The sequence below is a fragment of the Stegodyphus dumicola genome, chromosome 11 (assembly GCF_044657685.1).
Source record: "Stegodyphus dumicola isolate Sdum_Otavi_A_Nest chromosome 11, ASM4465768v1".
NCBI lineage: Eukaryota > Metazoa > Arthropoda > Arachnida > Araneae > Eresidae > Stegodyphus > Stegodyphus dumicola.
Genome location: NC_140778.1, coordinates 121512003 through 121528662, shown reverse-complemented (window position 1 = coordinate 121528662; position 16660 = coordinate 121512003). Strand labels below are relative to the sequence as shown.

At 35.5% G+C, this 16660-nt stretch overlaps 1 protein-coding gene across 1 annotated transcript in view; it reads left to right on the top strand.

Moving 5' to 3' along the window:
- Positions 1-16660, top strand: part of LOC118195164 (nephrin-like) — a 393767-nt gene that overhangs the window by 258628 nt on the left and 118479 nt on the right. Inside the window, exons 7-8 of the mRNA XM_085827181.1 lie at positions 1872-2162; positions 4377-4588. Coding sequence (XP_085683307.1) covers positions 1872-2162; positions 4377-4588 — 503 coding nt within the window. The remainder of the gene's footprint in view (positions 1-1871; positions 2163-4376; positions 4589-16660) is intronic.

The window sequence follows — 16660 nt, the reverse complement described above, 5'->3', positions numbered from 1 at the left end:
AGCCTAAGGATAGGGATGCCTTCGTGGAGGACTTTCTAAGGGAAACTGGCTCGTATCCACGTTACACACGGGGAAAACCAGGAAAACGCCCGTTCACCTGGAATCGAATCCAGGTCGGAAATACCAGTGTGCTGCGATTTTACCACTCGGCTGCTGGTAGGCCGGCATAAGAATAAGAATGCCTTAGTGGAGGACTTTCTAAGCGAAACTGGCTTTTATTCACATTACTACACATGGGAAAAGCCATCAAAACCAACCATCCTGCTAGCTCTTTCCTTTGGACTCGACTCAAGGTCGAACAATCAGTGCTCAGTGGTTTTCACCATTCGGCCTTTGAGGGGTCGGATATTCTCTGGTTTGGTTTATTTAATTTTTGCAAAGCACATGACGGCTGTCTGACTAAGGGGAAGGATGCCTTTGTAGAGAACTTTCTAAGGGAAATTGTCTCGTACTTACGTTACACATGGGATAAACCACGAAAGCACCCATGCAGCCAGTCTGTTCGCCGAGATTGAACCTCGGACACAAATACCTGTGTTCAGCGATTTTACCGCTCGGCAGCTGGATGGTAGTACACTCTAGAGTCGTACAAATAATGCAAGCCAATAAGAGACGGTTGAAGACCACTGGGTTTTAAAAAATAGAAACTTGTAGTCAACTTGAATATTTTTGGCGATTTCTTGTCAACTTCATATGGATATTTTTATACTGCACCTTTTAGACAGCTTCAGGCTGACTTTTCAGAATCCTTCGAGCTGTTCAAATTCATGAACAATCAGTTTATCTTCAAGTCCTTTGACAAGAATGCACATATCACGTCCTTCGCGCTCCCTTTGGGACCCCTTTTATCAAGAGTATAATTGTTTTTTTTTTTTTTTTTCTACAATCGCGGTCTCTAATTTGTTTATAGACTTGATCATTACTACTGCCGGAAGTGGTGGTCAGCTTTATGGAGACGCATAATAGGTGGACTAACATTGCCTGATGGGCCGGACAAATTACATCCATGCCTTCTCCGGGATTGGAGCCCGGACCACTAACCACCTTCTTGTCCAAGTGGCTTCAAGAGTATAAATATGTTGTCATGAAAAACTTCTCAATCATTTCATAGTTAGTTAATCCGTAGATATAATTTTGTTAAGTCCTCAGAGATTTTTTAGTCCTTGCTCATGAATGGTGTTTCGTAATTCATGAACATTCTATTCCTATATCGAACAGAGTCTTTTGGTTTCGTTTGAACTATTTTTAGCTGCTTCTCTAGCGTACAAATGTTGTTGTTTCGTTTATCGCCAAGTTATTTTTTCATTTATGGTAACTTGAGTAGTTGAATGTTCCGTAAATATATTTTTTACCTAGAATTGGGTGCTCCTTTGACTTTTTAAGTGAAAATATATCGATGTGTACATGGGCAAAGTCAAGGTACTGCGAAGTTTGTGCAATTCTCTGATGTTTTTTAAGTGAAAATAGGTCGACGTGTACATGGTTAAAGGCAGTGCGCAATGCCTAGTTTGTGCAAGTCTGTGATTTTTTTAAGTAAAGATAGGTCAGTGTGTACATGGATACCGAGTTTGTGCAATTCTTTGACTTGTTATTTTGTCTTTGTGTAACGGCGATTTTTGGCAGTAAAATCACCTACACAAAGCCAAAATAACAATTCAGGGAATTGCACAAACACAGTATCCATGTACCGTCAAAAATCGCCAATTTTTGCCAAGGGGTACCCGTAAATATACTTTTACCAGAGAATTTTATGGTTCTTTAATACAAGAATACTGAAGACATTGATAAATAATTTAATTTCTATTGAAAATATTGATAACGAATACAAGTTCTATTGAAAACATTGATAAACAATGCAATTTCTGTTTCAGATCCTCCAGGTTTTCCTACTATCGAAGGATATAGAATGAATGAAAAAATCAGAGCTGGAGATTCTGTCAACCTTCGCTGCATATCTCGAGGTGGTAACCCACTTGCTCGTCTCTTATGGACTAAAGACGGAGAATATATTGATCACTCTTATTCCACTTCCGACTGGGAAGCTACGAATGAAATTTCTTTTGTTGCTAGCGCTTCGGATGACGGTGCTGTTTATAAGTGTTCCGCTTCCAGTGTCATGACTTCTGAGCCTATGGAGAAATCTGTCACTCTTAGTGTGCTGTGTAAGTAAAATTTTAGTGCTTCTTTCTAGGACTAATTTATGATGAAGTTGGTAGGGTTGAATAAGGTAAGCTTCTAGACTACTGGTTACTGTTACTTACTGCTAAAACCAATCTAAATTGCAAACATGCTTAAAAATAATCAGAACTCTATCTTAGATTTACATTCATTTCATACACAAATACTGTACGAAGGAATCTGTATAACTTCACGTTTTATGGCATCTTTCAGTTTTCACAAATCTTGCGGACTGAATCACATGTGGCGGCTTGAGGAGGTAGCATCATCTTGCATCCATACAATGCCATTAATGACATTTCACTGTTGCAATTCCGGAATTACTTAATTCTGCAACATTATTTCATACTGAGCACTTGTGATGGAGCACGTTTTCTTACATATGGAGGTGTTCTCTTCGAAGAAGTACGTACGGAGAACCAATCTGCTTGCAACGCCACATCGCATAGTACTTCGTGTAAAGATGTTGGTGCCACATCGTGAGGATTTTAGTGAGCCCGGAGAAAGCAGTTCTGTTTGTTTACGTTTCCATTTAAGGAGAAATGCGCCTCATCCGTCCCTAATATCCGCAGTTTCCTCCTGCAATATTCATCAAATTGGATAAGAAAAAATTCGCATCGACACAAAAAATTGGACACGCTGCTTCTCGTGTTCAACATGCAACAGCTGGAAGCGCTGAATTGGATAAGGGAACATATGCAGAACAGTGCGCAGAAGCTTGAGGACTGTGGTTTTCGTTACATCCAAACTGCGGTCAACAGTTCTTGCGATATCAACATAAACACATGGTCTTCCGGATCACGGTCTATCACATAGGCATACAAATTCTTCGAATTGCTTCTTTAAATGTTTCAACGAAATCACGAACTATTTTTATGGAAGAGGGACCTCTTCTTAGCTTAATAATTTCGCCGATAAATTCGCACTGCTTTGGCAGCACTCACCTTGTTGCTTCCCTGTTAAGTGTCATCTCATAAACACGTTCGAATACCTGACTGAAGAAACAATCTTCCCAGACTGCTTATTAAAGGTTGTTTCCAAACATTGCTTTCCACATAGTGTTCTGTGATTGGTCTTCTACTGTCTGTCCCTATGAATCATGCAGTATGTCTCAATGTACTTCCTCTCTCTGTATTGTCATTTGTCCTTTGCAATGCTCTTCCTTGCAAATGTTTTGCTCCTTCAATTTTCGTCAACCGTGCCTCGTTCCAACGCCATTTATGGTTTTTCAATGCGCTGATTAATTTGCGCACTAAAATGGGGGTGTTGCCCTTCGAAAGTTTCGAAACGTTTTCACTGTAACCATAACCGTGAGAGCTTTATATTTTCTAAATCATTGGAATCTTAGCACATACCTGAAAATAACAATATTTGGAATTTCCTCTCGCTTGCTTGTGCGCATAGACCGCTAAGATTTCGTATACCAGAAAAGCTTTTTTTATGATCGCCCTGTATGATTAGGTGAATACAAATTATTAAAAAATGTTGCACATAACCTAACACAATCAGTGAACTTCAACAGGGTACCTCATATCTTCTTTTAATCTGTCACTAAGCACATGAAAAGGGCAGCACTAATCATAACGCGATACCTTATCAGAAGAACTGTAAAATCAATATTTGAACTCTTCAATACGAAACCAAATTAAAAGGTTTCCGCTCGTATTTCAATTATAAGATGGCAATATTGCGCGCAGTTGTGGGAACATCTTTCATGTTCATGTTGACGAGTGGTGGGATTATCCTGTGTTGTTGAGGAATCCGGATCACTGTTAACAGCCTCCATCGGAATTTGATGCATTACTTTTATTCCGCATCCTTTGTCATCTCACCTTCTAATGAACCGTGAAACAAAACATTGTGCGTATACTATACATTGTGCGTATATTGCTATTGTGCTTATAAAGATATTGTGAGTAAACAAAACGTTGTGCGTATCGTACAGATCATTAGACCTGACAGCAATACTCACGAAAACAGCCGCCACTACTACGCACATTGATCGTTACTGTTTTCAGAATAAAGTAAAGTTGGACACTTTTCATACAGGCCTTCATTTATTCATTTGTTTTTTATGAATAGCATACTTATGGTGGATGCAATAATTAGACTACATAAGCATTCTTCTAATAAAATATCTGCTTTTTTAACAATTCATTTTTAACAATTCATCAATTGCTTTTTTAACAAACTTTCAGATTCACCATCATCTACTACAATAAAAGCCCCAAAAGAAGCCAAACCTGGTGACGTGATCACTGCCACTTGCAAAACAGAAAGAAGTAATCCCGCTGCAGAAATAACATGGGTCGTTGACGGACAACCTATGGATTCGGAAAACATTATAGAACCCGACGCCAAAGGCGGATGGATTACAACGTCAAAAATAAAAATTAATGTAACAGAACAGGTACCAGTTTATTTTTATTAAATATTCAGAAGAGAAATCTATTGAGCTGTGATTAAATAACCCATATTGTAAACATTTTCATCAACTTCATGTCATGGACTGATGCATGTTCATTTTTTTTTGGACCAATGCATTAGTTTTTGGACCGATGCATGTTCAATGCTCAATTAAGGTCTGGTCCTTTAGTTACAGCATTCTTTCAAGGGCATTCAAAGTGCATCGTCCTTTCTTCTATCGGAAGGAAACAGAATTAAGAGAAAAGATAGAATTATTTAGAATCCCTTAGAATCTAGCATTCTAGGCCTGGCTTAAGGAGTAATTATGCCAAATACATACTTTATATTTATCTAAAATTAGGCAAAACACCAACCTTGTCCTTTGGCGTAGATTTTAATTAAGGCTCTATCGATTTCTAGAGACAACAGGTACAGGTCTATCTTCGTGAGGTACAAAAACGTACTTCCAAGAATATACTTAATTCGATTTAAGCGGAACTGAGTTTTGATTTAGCTCTTCGATCTATATAGGTAATAGACATCGCGTCTACTACTTTCGAATTTTTCTGATTTCCCGTACTAACGATAAAACAAGAACTGATAGCTGTACTTTGCTATTTCTATCGAACTTTTCTTTTGAAGCTCGATTACATTGTATATTGATTTAAAGTGAGTCGCTTGCGTTTCTTGGTAACAAAACTACTTCACGTTTTATTTTTTATGTCATTATTAGTATTATTGCTGTTTTAAATAAGTATTAAAATTTGTAGTGGCGTTCTGTGTGGCGTAGTGGGCATAACTGGCGCCCGGTATACGATACTTTTTTGGCGTCCCCTAAAAAATATAGAATATACTCTTAATAAGAGTATAATACAAATAATAATAGAATGCAGTACCTACCTTAAAATACTCTACACTATAGTATGGAAGTACCTAACTGAGATTCTACGAATACTATACTGTTTATCGTAATACATAGGGACATAGACTCAGGCTTTAAACGTGAGACAAAAAATGTAGTTAAAAAAATCAAGACCAGGATTAGATTCGGAAATGTGTCTGTGTCAGTGGAAAAATTGGACATATGGGTCATCTAGAATTAATTAAAAGATATATTTTTTACATATATATATAATTGTTTTAAAAAGCACACAGTTTTTAAATAATGAAAAAAGTTAATATGTATTATATATGTTACCGTGAAAGACCGAAATTGGAGAATGTCGACTTTCACCAGAGAATATCAACATTCACCAAATACGTCGGTGAAAGACCGAATATTTCACTACATTCTTGTATATTCGGACTCTCACCGGTGTATGTCGACAATCACAGATATGCTCTGGTGAAAGTCGAAAAGAGAAGTCATAAAGTGCCATAATAGTTTAAGTTGTTGCAATAAATAAGATTTGAATCATATAATTTAGTAAGTTTTTTATTACTGTTATTTTATTTTCTCATTTAGAACGTACTGTATAATTAAGTAAGTTTTTAACTTCTATTATTTTCCTTTCTCATTTTGAATGTATTGTGTTTTTTAGGTTCTCATGTTCTTAAGTTCTTATTTCAAGTCTCAAGTGTGTTTATTCGCGACTGAATTACGGAGAAGAAAATATAATATTGTTATATGTTCAACATTCACCATTAGTACATGGTGAATGTCTACATTGACAGGTGTAAATCAGAAATAAGAGTATTTGGAAAATATTTCGGACATACACCAAGAGACTATGTGAATGTTGACATTCACCGCTGAAAGTCGACATTCTCCAGATTTCGGTGTTTCACCGTAACATATATAAGTAGATATATTTAATAATGATGATAATAATATAATATTATAATACAATTAATTACTATGCATATATTTTTCTTGCCTTTGATGAAGCAAATTTATCAATTGCTTTTTAATTAAATTTTTCTCTTTCCATAATTAGAAATCGTACGTTATTCAGGAGATCTTGTTCCATCATTGATCGTAGATATGCCAAAATGAATTTTAATTTGCTGAACAGTTGACTATTGATACTCAATTAGTAAGGAATGTTTGAAGTGTAACTCTCAGGTTTGGAAAAGAACAGGAGTATAACCTGAATCTGATTTTACTTCTTTTCTTATGTTATAGTCTTTCCTTTTGCTTTTTAACTAAATATGATTCTTTATTATTCTGGAGTTCTGAGCTTCTTTTTCTTTTCCGATTCTGAGAAAAATTTAGTGTTTTTTTTAGTCCAAAGGGATTTGAATCCCGAAGGACTATTAGTTTCGTTTTGGCATTTTGCGTCGGACTCATAAATGTCGGTTCACTTTTCAAACTGTTGCCACAAAATGTTAGAGTCCTGCATTATATTTGAAGAAATTAAATAATGAAAAATCTGCATAAATGTATGTATATTTCTCGTATTGTGATAAAACAACGGTACATAGAGTCATCGAATTTTGAATAACGTAATCCTCCAATGAATATGAGCATGTGGAAGACCAAATTTGAAATTTGAAATTTGTTTTATGATCGATTTCCTATTTTTTAAAACTTTGACGATTTTTGATTAACAAACTCAAGGATTTCAAAGCGAGCAATGGCAACGTTGTGCAGAAAAAACATTTTTATCTCCAGCGCGTGAGTCTCTGTATTGGAAATTCTAAAGATATGCTCGTTTTAAAACTATTTTACGATATTGCTGTTGCACTGGATCTTAAGGTTTAAGTGCGAGGAACATGATATTTAATAAAGAAAGGTAACACACAAAATGTTAAAAAACGCCCCTTTGGACGTAATTTAAAATCTGAAACATTTCAGATTTTTTTTTTTTTTTTTTTTTTTTTTTTTTTTACTGGCATTGACCATGGTATAAATAAAAAGTCGATTTTTACTTTATTAACTAAGATATTACGTTTGAAGAACACAACAAAATTAAATAAAATATAAAAAAGAGAATTTACTCTATTGCAATTTACTAACAATACAGTAATAAAATTTAAATACTGTCCATCTCTTCCATTACTTAATTGAAGAATGTTAACAATTTCACTTCACTAAATAATAGAATCGTCAAGTAGTTGTTATGAAGTAAAATGCATAACAGAAATATAGTTCCGCTGCAGAATTGATAATAGTTCAAGGTCGAAGAACTTATAATAAAAGACTACAGTGTATCGTTTGTTATCATTTTAAAATAACAAGCATAAGGTTGTAGATTCGGTATTTTGGAAGCAAGCGAGATGAAAAAGAGCAACGCCTTCGCCGACTGAATGCTGAATGTGGAGAATCATCATCCACCACCCTTTTAGTTAGGGCGCTACTGTAGCAACATTAGGTAATTTGCAAGCAGAAGAGATGAAAAATGACAAACGCCCTCGCCGGGAATCGAACCACGGACCTCTGGAATCGGCGCCCAGCGTTTCGGACCACTACACCACGAAGGCATGCTAAGAAAGGGGGGGAGAAATACCTTATAAGGTAACGTGTATATCGTTTAAAAAATAAAAACATCACTATTCTAGACAAATAAATGTTCAGAAAGGAGAAGAAAAAGTTTTACATACCAAGATATTTGATTGATTTACTGCAAACACTATTTATAATATATTTTACTCACGAATCACGAAAGGATATAATTAATTAGATTACAATAATTATTATTTTAAAACAGATTTCCCAGAAATCTATAAAAAAATAAATGAAATTAATACAGGTCTCCAAATAATAAAAATTAATAATGCACCAATTTTGCGAAAACGTACTACTTGTTTAGAATCTCAGAAAACTTAAGGATTGACTGGAGTACATTTTTTAAGACGCAAAGGCCATAAATGCTTCTAACTTACCTGTATCTTAGCTGTGCCGCGAAATATCGAGAAATGGTATCTAAATAATATCGAGAAGTGGTATTTAACCAATTCGCAAACTTATTTCCTCACGTGAAATATGATGTAGCAATAAATTGTATTAAAATTAATCAAACACCGCTACAAAATAATAATGATATCTCTAGAAACTTTACTAATTTCAATTTCAGGATTTCTGAGTTTGTAATGGAAATATGTCTATTGACACTTACATAGAGTTTGTTCATATATAGAATTTACATAGTTCATGTCATTTAGAATGGTAGAAATTCTCTGGTAGTCTCTAAAAGTTTCGAAATTTATAAACTAGATTTATGGGCAAATGAACCAGCTTGAGCACTGATCAATAACTTGTGATGTTTAATCACAGAAAATTCACTTGCGAAAGGGAAAGTGTTTATAATTTAAGACATTCGAATATATAAATAGATTATTTTGATCACGATTAAATGATTTTAGTAAGAAACGGACAGATAAAGCTTTCTCTTTCAATCAATTAGAGTTTGTTTACTTTCAAAATTACAAGGGAAAGAATTAAGAATACATGAAAATTGATATATATTTGCCCTTCGGAAAAAAGTTCCAAATCGTGACCTCAAAGTTCCGAGACGTGAACATATATCGCTGCATAATACTTCTCAAAATAATAATATATAATTTTCTGCTAAATGTATTCTGATGTTGAAAATGGTGAAATGTTTCTTTTACCACACAGTTAACTCACAAACTAAGTTTCCTCTACGTTAATCAGTTAGTTTCTCGTGGGCGTTGAGAACAGTCAAAGAGTTTCCTTGTAGATAGAGTTTAGTTTTGCGAATATATCTGGAAGATATGACGGTGTACCCATTCACATGTCAACAGCAAGAAATGAAATACAATACATTTAATTAACTTCATTTATAAATAACAGGATATTTTTGACTCGGATTTTTAGAAATGTTGGTGTAGCGAATGAAATCACATATAAAAAATCTGCTACAATTTGTTTACTTCGGTTCTGTGCTTCTGGTCTTCATTTTATTTGTTAAGCAGCGTCGTAAGATACAATTACCCTCTTTGTTTCGATATTTCTTCAAGTTCGATATCTTTTTACCTTTAGGCATTACCGCTTGAAGAAAATATTCACTGCAAGCCTCACGTACAAGCCAACCCACTAAATAAAAGCGTAACTATGTCATCTTGAATAATCGAGCTTATCCTTATTAATACATATCCTTAATTGGTACAACTCTAATATACGCCCTAATTTCACCAAATGTGGCGATATGTGTTCTGCGCTGGTTTTTGGCGCGATTGCGTGTTCTATGGCAACCCTGTTGACGTTGAAAAATCTTTCGCTGGAGCTCGTTGGTTCGCCTCTGTGTCTGAGAAGATGGGAGGGAAAGATAAAATGGTAGTTGTTGAATTGAAGTTCGGCAAAAGGAAATATGATTGTGGCTATCCTGTTGAGGGGTAGTGGGTATTTGGAAGTGTGGAAAGAGGGTCTGGGAGATTATTTTTAATGGCAGTGCATGATAGAAGTAAGGATTTGTGATTTTATTTATTTGTGAACCATTGCATGAATTTTCTGGAGTGTGTCTGGCTGTCATGTAAATACGATAGTGATTACGTGCGGCATGTTAAAGGCGGTATGAAATTGGTATTTCTGCTGTTCAAAAAAGCATTACTTCATGGAATATTTACATCAACGTTAATATCATTTTTAGTTGCATTCTTAGCAAGCCAATCAGCTCTCTCGTTTCCATAATTACCCGAATGACCACGGACAAATGTAAAAAACACTGAAATACCCCTCTTCTCCAGATCTCCGAGAGACTGCTGTATATTGACAATAATATCATTACATAAAGAGGTATTTTTAAGAGATTCCAGGGAAGAGAGTGAATCCGTACAGATTAAGTAGCTGGAACCACTTCCATTCTGGCTAACTTGATTGCAAAATTAATACACAGAAGTTCAGAAATATATACAGTACATTCATTTCTAATGCGAAATTGGTGACACGCAATTTCAATATCATCTTCAAAAATAACATAAGCAAAACCAACTTTATCATCAATCCTACTACCATCCGTATACAGCACAAATGAGAATGAATTAACATCAGTGTCCGTACTATCCAGAATCTGTACTGGTTGTCTTACAGAAGGATGTGGTAGAACAGACAAGGGCAATAAACGATCAAAGTGAGAATTGGAGTAATTTGCAAGACTATTCTTGTAATCTATAAAGGTCAGAATAAACAAATCCAGTGGTGGAAATCCGGCAAGAGAGAAAACAGCATTGTAACTAATAGTTCGGTAATCGCTTATAACTCGCAGCAAAATTCGTCTTTGAACTCGAAGCAGGCGTTTAGAGTTAATTTTCTTTTTTAGAGATAATCCCCAAGCTCTACATCCATATGAAATAAGGGGTACAATGCCTTGTTTATAAATAATTGCGCTAACATTCGATTTAACACCAAAACTATTACAAGCAATTCGATTCAGCCCACGCTTAAGTCTCTCACATTTATTAGAAATGTAGGAAATATGCTTTTTCCAGTTAAATTTGCTGTCGAAAAAAACACCTAGATATTTAATTTCATTCACCCTCTCAAGGGGATTGTCATTTAAAAGCAATTGATATCCTTCATAAGTAGTATTTTTTCTATCAATAAACATGGTCTTGGATTTTGCATGGTTAAACTTTAACTTAAAATCTATTGACCAATGATAAATGAAATCTATAACATCTTGGGCGAGACGAAAAGCTTTTTGCATTTCTTTTCCTTGAATACAAATCAACAAATCATCTGCAAAGGCAATGACTTCACAACTGAAGAGATCAGAAAGTTTCTGTAAGAGATCATTCATAATAATAATCCAAAGCTTGGGACCGGAAACAGAACCTTGTGGACAACCTCTTTGAGGTCGACGAACACTTGAGGTGCCACCCAAAGAAAGCTCGACCGTCCTGTCTTTCAGCAAATCAGAAAAAACATTAAACACATTTTGAAGTATCTTCATTTCTTTTAGTAAATTAAGAATAGCAGGCCACCATGCATTATCAAAAGCTCCTTCAATATCAAGAAAAATTAAAATAGTGTACAAACCTCTCATCTTACCCCTCTGTACAATGTTGCTAAGACGCAGAAGTGCATCCTCAGCACATTTTTGAGCAATGAAACCATATTGGTCAGCACTAAGAATATTTTCTTTATGTAGATGCCAAGTAATTCTGTTAGTAATTAGTTTTTCAAAACATTTACCTAAAGAAGAAAAAGACAGATACACCTAAGATTATTCACATGTGGAACAGTAAAACTTTGTTTCTTGGGTATCACAATAACAAGGGCGTTCTTCCAAGTTCGTGGAAAAGCACCAAGATTCAAACATATATTAAATAATCTATGAAAAACTGCAGGAAAAAGCCGATGGAAGTATCTTATGGTTTCATTGGGAATAGAGTCCGGGCCAGGAGACCTGCCAAGCCCTAAATTACGAATTACATCATCAACCTCGGCCTGCGAAAAAGGAGGATCAATCTGAGACGCATAACTACTGCGAGCAGATGAGCGCCACTGAGTATGAAAGTCATTATCAAGTCTCACACAATCAGGAGGAAAAGCTTTATCAAGAATAGCATCGATAGTTTCCTCCAAGGAAGACGTAAAGTTACCGCTTGAAAGCCGAAGGCCCGAGTTCTCAATCTTCCTCATAAAATTTTCTTTAATACCATAAGTGTACATTTTTTTCCACACATTCTCATTATTGATATCGGAAAGAAACTTCTTCCAAGACTCTAATTTGGCCTCAATAAGCATTTCATTGTATTTTTTCCTTAAATCAAGGTATTTCCGCTTATACAAGTCCCTTATATCATTGCTAGTAGTCCTCTGGAACCTCCGTCTAGCCGCGTTGACTCTCTCTCTCATAATGGAAATTTCCAATGACCACCAAGGTACTTTTCGCCTACCAGTCCTTCTAGTAGGCATAGATTTAATACATGCCCGAAAAATAACTGAAGTCATAAAATCTACAATCACATTAAGTGAGTCAGTGCTTGAGCAAGAATCCAAACCATTAATGATCAAAGAAATATACTGTGAACAATATTTTTCAAAATATCCCCAATTTGCTTTTTTTGTATTAAACAAAATTCTACTGACAGCAATTAAAGAAGCATCAGAAACAGATAAGTCGAATTCAATCATTGCATGATCTGACAATGATTCACAGTCCGAGAGACACCAGCGGGTAACATTTGCTAGCAAATCAGCTCCCATAATTGTGACATCTATATAGCTTGATCCCTGTTCCGAACAAAAGGTAGGGCCACAGTCCTCATTGATCACATATAAGTTATAGGAGCTGACAAAATCTCCAAGCTTGTTTCCTCGAGCATCACTGTAGGGACTAAACCACAGTTCAGACTTACTATTGGAATCCATACCATAAATAAGCTTTGCAAGATCCCTAGCCTGGAAGACCCGACTTATTTTATGCAAATCAAATTCAATACATCGGGAGGGCTCAAAGTAGTATGAAAATAGAAAATATTTAGTATCTTTAAAAATAATATCAAGAGTCACCATATTATAATCCAAGAATCTCAAATCCAAAAAAGTAGGTAGAAATCCGTTTCGAACAACGATAGCAGCCTTTATGACCTCTGAGTTAAAATCATAGTATAACCTAAAGGAACTCGGAAAGCCAGGCATAAGACCATGATAAGAGTAAGGTTCTTGAATAAAAGCAACAGAAACATTGTTTACCTCCATATTCAAAACAAGTTGCTGAGTAGCAGCCTTACATCTATGTAAATTAATTTGAACAAATTTTAAAATAAAATTATGACTATTATCCATAGTTTGTTCTTGCTATATTTTGACTTCTTATAAATTCATGACAAGAGCAACTTTCAGAAAAAGGCAAATGGCTTACATTTAATTTTTTTTTCTCATCTTTTATTTTTTGATTGCGTCTAATGCAATTGATACAGACTTTCAAATTCTTATGTGGGCAATTTTTACTTTCATGTTCACGTACACAGAAATAACAAGCGCGTAGATTTTTACAATGTTCAGCACGGTGATTATATCCTAAACAATTAAAACACCGATTAATCACGACAAAATCATCCACCGTACAGATGCTCCAAGAAATTTTTAATCTACATTCCTGTAAAATACCTCTACGCATGTCTGGATGCACCTCAACAACTAAATGTCTCGTATTTTGAAATTTCCTTAACGTAAATCGAATTCGAGATTCACTCCATTTATTTTCAGAGGCGATAACATCTGGATTTTGATTTTTTAAAACATCGAGAACATCCTCATCCCTTATCTCATTAGGGACATTTTTTATTAAGATCGTAGGATTCCTTCGTTTGGAAGGAAAGGTAGTTAATTCCGGTGATTTTACTTGAATTTCAGTTTATATCCTTTTTAAATCATTTTCAGAGGGGCATTCTATCAATACCTTGCCATTTACAATATTTTTTAGATTGAGAATACCCACTTTTTTCTCTACAGGATTAATTTGTAATTTAAGAATCTTCTTAATATCCTCTGACGAACGATTTTCCGAAGAAATGACAAGACCACAGCTTAAAGAATTTTGTTTTGCATTCTCCACAGGAGATGGCAGCACAGCACTAGCATACGTTGGTTTTACGAAAATGTCTTTAAGACTTCCCTACAAGCTTCACGGTAACCCAACGACTTAATACGTTCAAAATTCTTAGTAATCAAACACTTTAACTCACACATTGCATGCCTTGCCTCTTCACGAATATTCTGGTTCATATTACACTTTGACTCAATAGCCGTTTCAAGTTTATCATAGCAATATTTAAGCGCACTATAAAACACATCATCGTCTTCGTCCATCTTGGCATTCTTTTACTTCGTAGCACTACTCAAAGAAGTAAACAAATCGTTAACCTAGGCTTAACTATACCGAAATCTTGCAAGAGCCATAATATTAACAATACTTCTTTTAACTTGAAACAAATTGCACAAACATAAAGCAGAGCACTTGCACAAATAAAATTATACACAATAAATAGTTTACACACATTAATTATCGCAAAATAAAGCTGAAAATCAGAGCTCAAGAAAACACACACAGCAATGGCGCGAGCATGCGCAGTAATTGACAGGGATTGTTCAAATTATTTATTTTCTATAACCATACTAGTATAGACTTTTGGCTTACCTTTTTCTTTTTACGGAACATCTCGTACCCCCTAAAGTTCGAGGTGTGAGATTTTTTACAGTTCGCACAACGTGGTGTGGCAAGTCCGAGTTTTTATTAGGGCATTCAAAGGACAAACGTCCCATTATAGAGGTCAATAATTTATATATTTGCTTGTCTTAAAAACTCACTTTTTTGTAATTTTTTCTAATAACAAATTAATATATGTTTCGAAGCTAACCACTCAAGACCATATGTTTCAATAAAAAGTATAATTCAAGAAAACCAATAATTTTTATTCCATTATTCAGATTTTTCATGACAGGGAAAGGAAATTCTATTAGTGGGAGGAGCGAAACGATTTTTTAAGGGAAAGAATGTAACATGATGTAATTAGTAAAATAGCATTTGGAAGAGCGAGATTGGAAAATTAATATCATTAAGTAAACAAGAAAAATTATTAATGATGGGAAAGTGTTTGAAAGGAACCCCGGTGATAAAATGAACAAGCTTTACAGATAATTTTGGAAGATCCCAAGTGTAATTAAGTGACTGGGTACTAAGCTAGAAAAATTCTTTTTTTTTTTCGAAATTGAATTCATATTCCCTGACGAGAAATTTCAGCGCATTTTCAATTTGGCCAATATACACCAAACAGCGCTAAATTATCCCAATGATTAAAAACACATATAAGATCTTTAAGAATCGAAAAATGAATTTTACTCATAGGGGAAAAAATAACTAAAATATTGAACTTATAATTCGAGAAATTTTGTATAGTAAGTTTAAATAATTATTGGGTACATGGCCAGCTAAACGTCACTGTCGGCTTAGTGTCCTGTTGACTAAACGTTTTGACAGTTAAGTGTCCTGTAGCTAAATGTCCTGACAGCTAACTCTCTGTGTCGGCCAAATGTTCTGTGTGATAAATGTCCTGTCGGCTAACTGTCCGTGTCGGCTAAATGTCCTGCCGGCTAAATGTCTTGTCGGCTTAGTGTCTTGTCGGCTAAGTGTCCGTGTCGGCTAAATGACCTATCGGCTAAGTGTCCGTGTCGGTTAAATGACTTGTCGGCTAAGTGTCCTTGTCTGCTAAATGTCCTGTCGGCTAACTGTCCGTGTCGGTTAAATGTCCTGTCGGCTAAATGTCCTTGTCGGCTAAGTGTCCGTGTCGGCTAAATGCCCTGTCGGCTAACTGGTGTCGGTTAAGTGTACAGTCGGCTAAGTGTTTGTCGGCTAAGTGTCACAGACACGTTCCCTACTTCATCATGCCTAGTGCTACCTTCGACTTCCATTTGAACTCCTTAGCGCAGTGTATGATATGCCTATCAATAATATGTACACCACCTACAAGTTTTATACAGGATAGGGTATTCACCCATGTGCCTGAACGGGCAACTGCGTCGCCTACTAACGGCAGCTGTCTGTCAAGAAATGCTATAACCAGGCGTTGAAAGACACTACTTCAGAGAGCCGGACCACGTCATGCAAGTTCACATGATAATTCCCGCGTATCAGCAGAACTAGGAACTGTGAGCTGTCTGTTTGTTTGTGGCATTATCTTCTCCAGAACGACGGGAAGTTGAACTTGCGGACGGGTACCCCGGGATTCCAAAAATTCGTGGGAAGCCATTTCAACCATTCTGATCTTCATAACGATTAACTAAATATATTAAAATTACATATTAATTAAAAACTTTGAAAACGCTCATTTTTTCACGCACTTTTCCATGAGTGGCAACAGTGTCCCATGGTGGAGTTAAAAATCTGCTTTATTTTGAAAAGCGGTGCCACTGCTTGCTTTCATATCGTAGTTTCTTAATAAAAAATTTGTAAGTTTTACAAAATATGATATAAAAATAAGATTGCCAAACATTAAATAAATTATTTCCGATTCTAAAAATCCGTGGGAAGCCATTTCGGTCATTATCATCTTCGAAAGTCTTTATTCAGCCCAGATATTAATTAAAAAATCTGAAAACGCTAATTTTCTCAATCATTTTTCCGAGTGGAAACAGTCTCCGGCGTTTTGGATAAATATGCTTTATTTC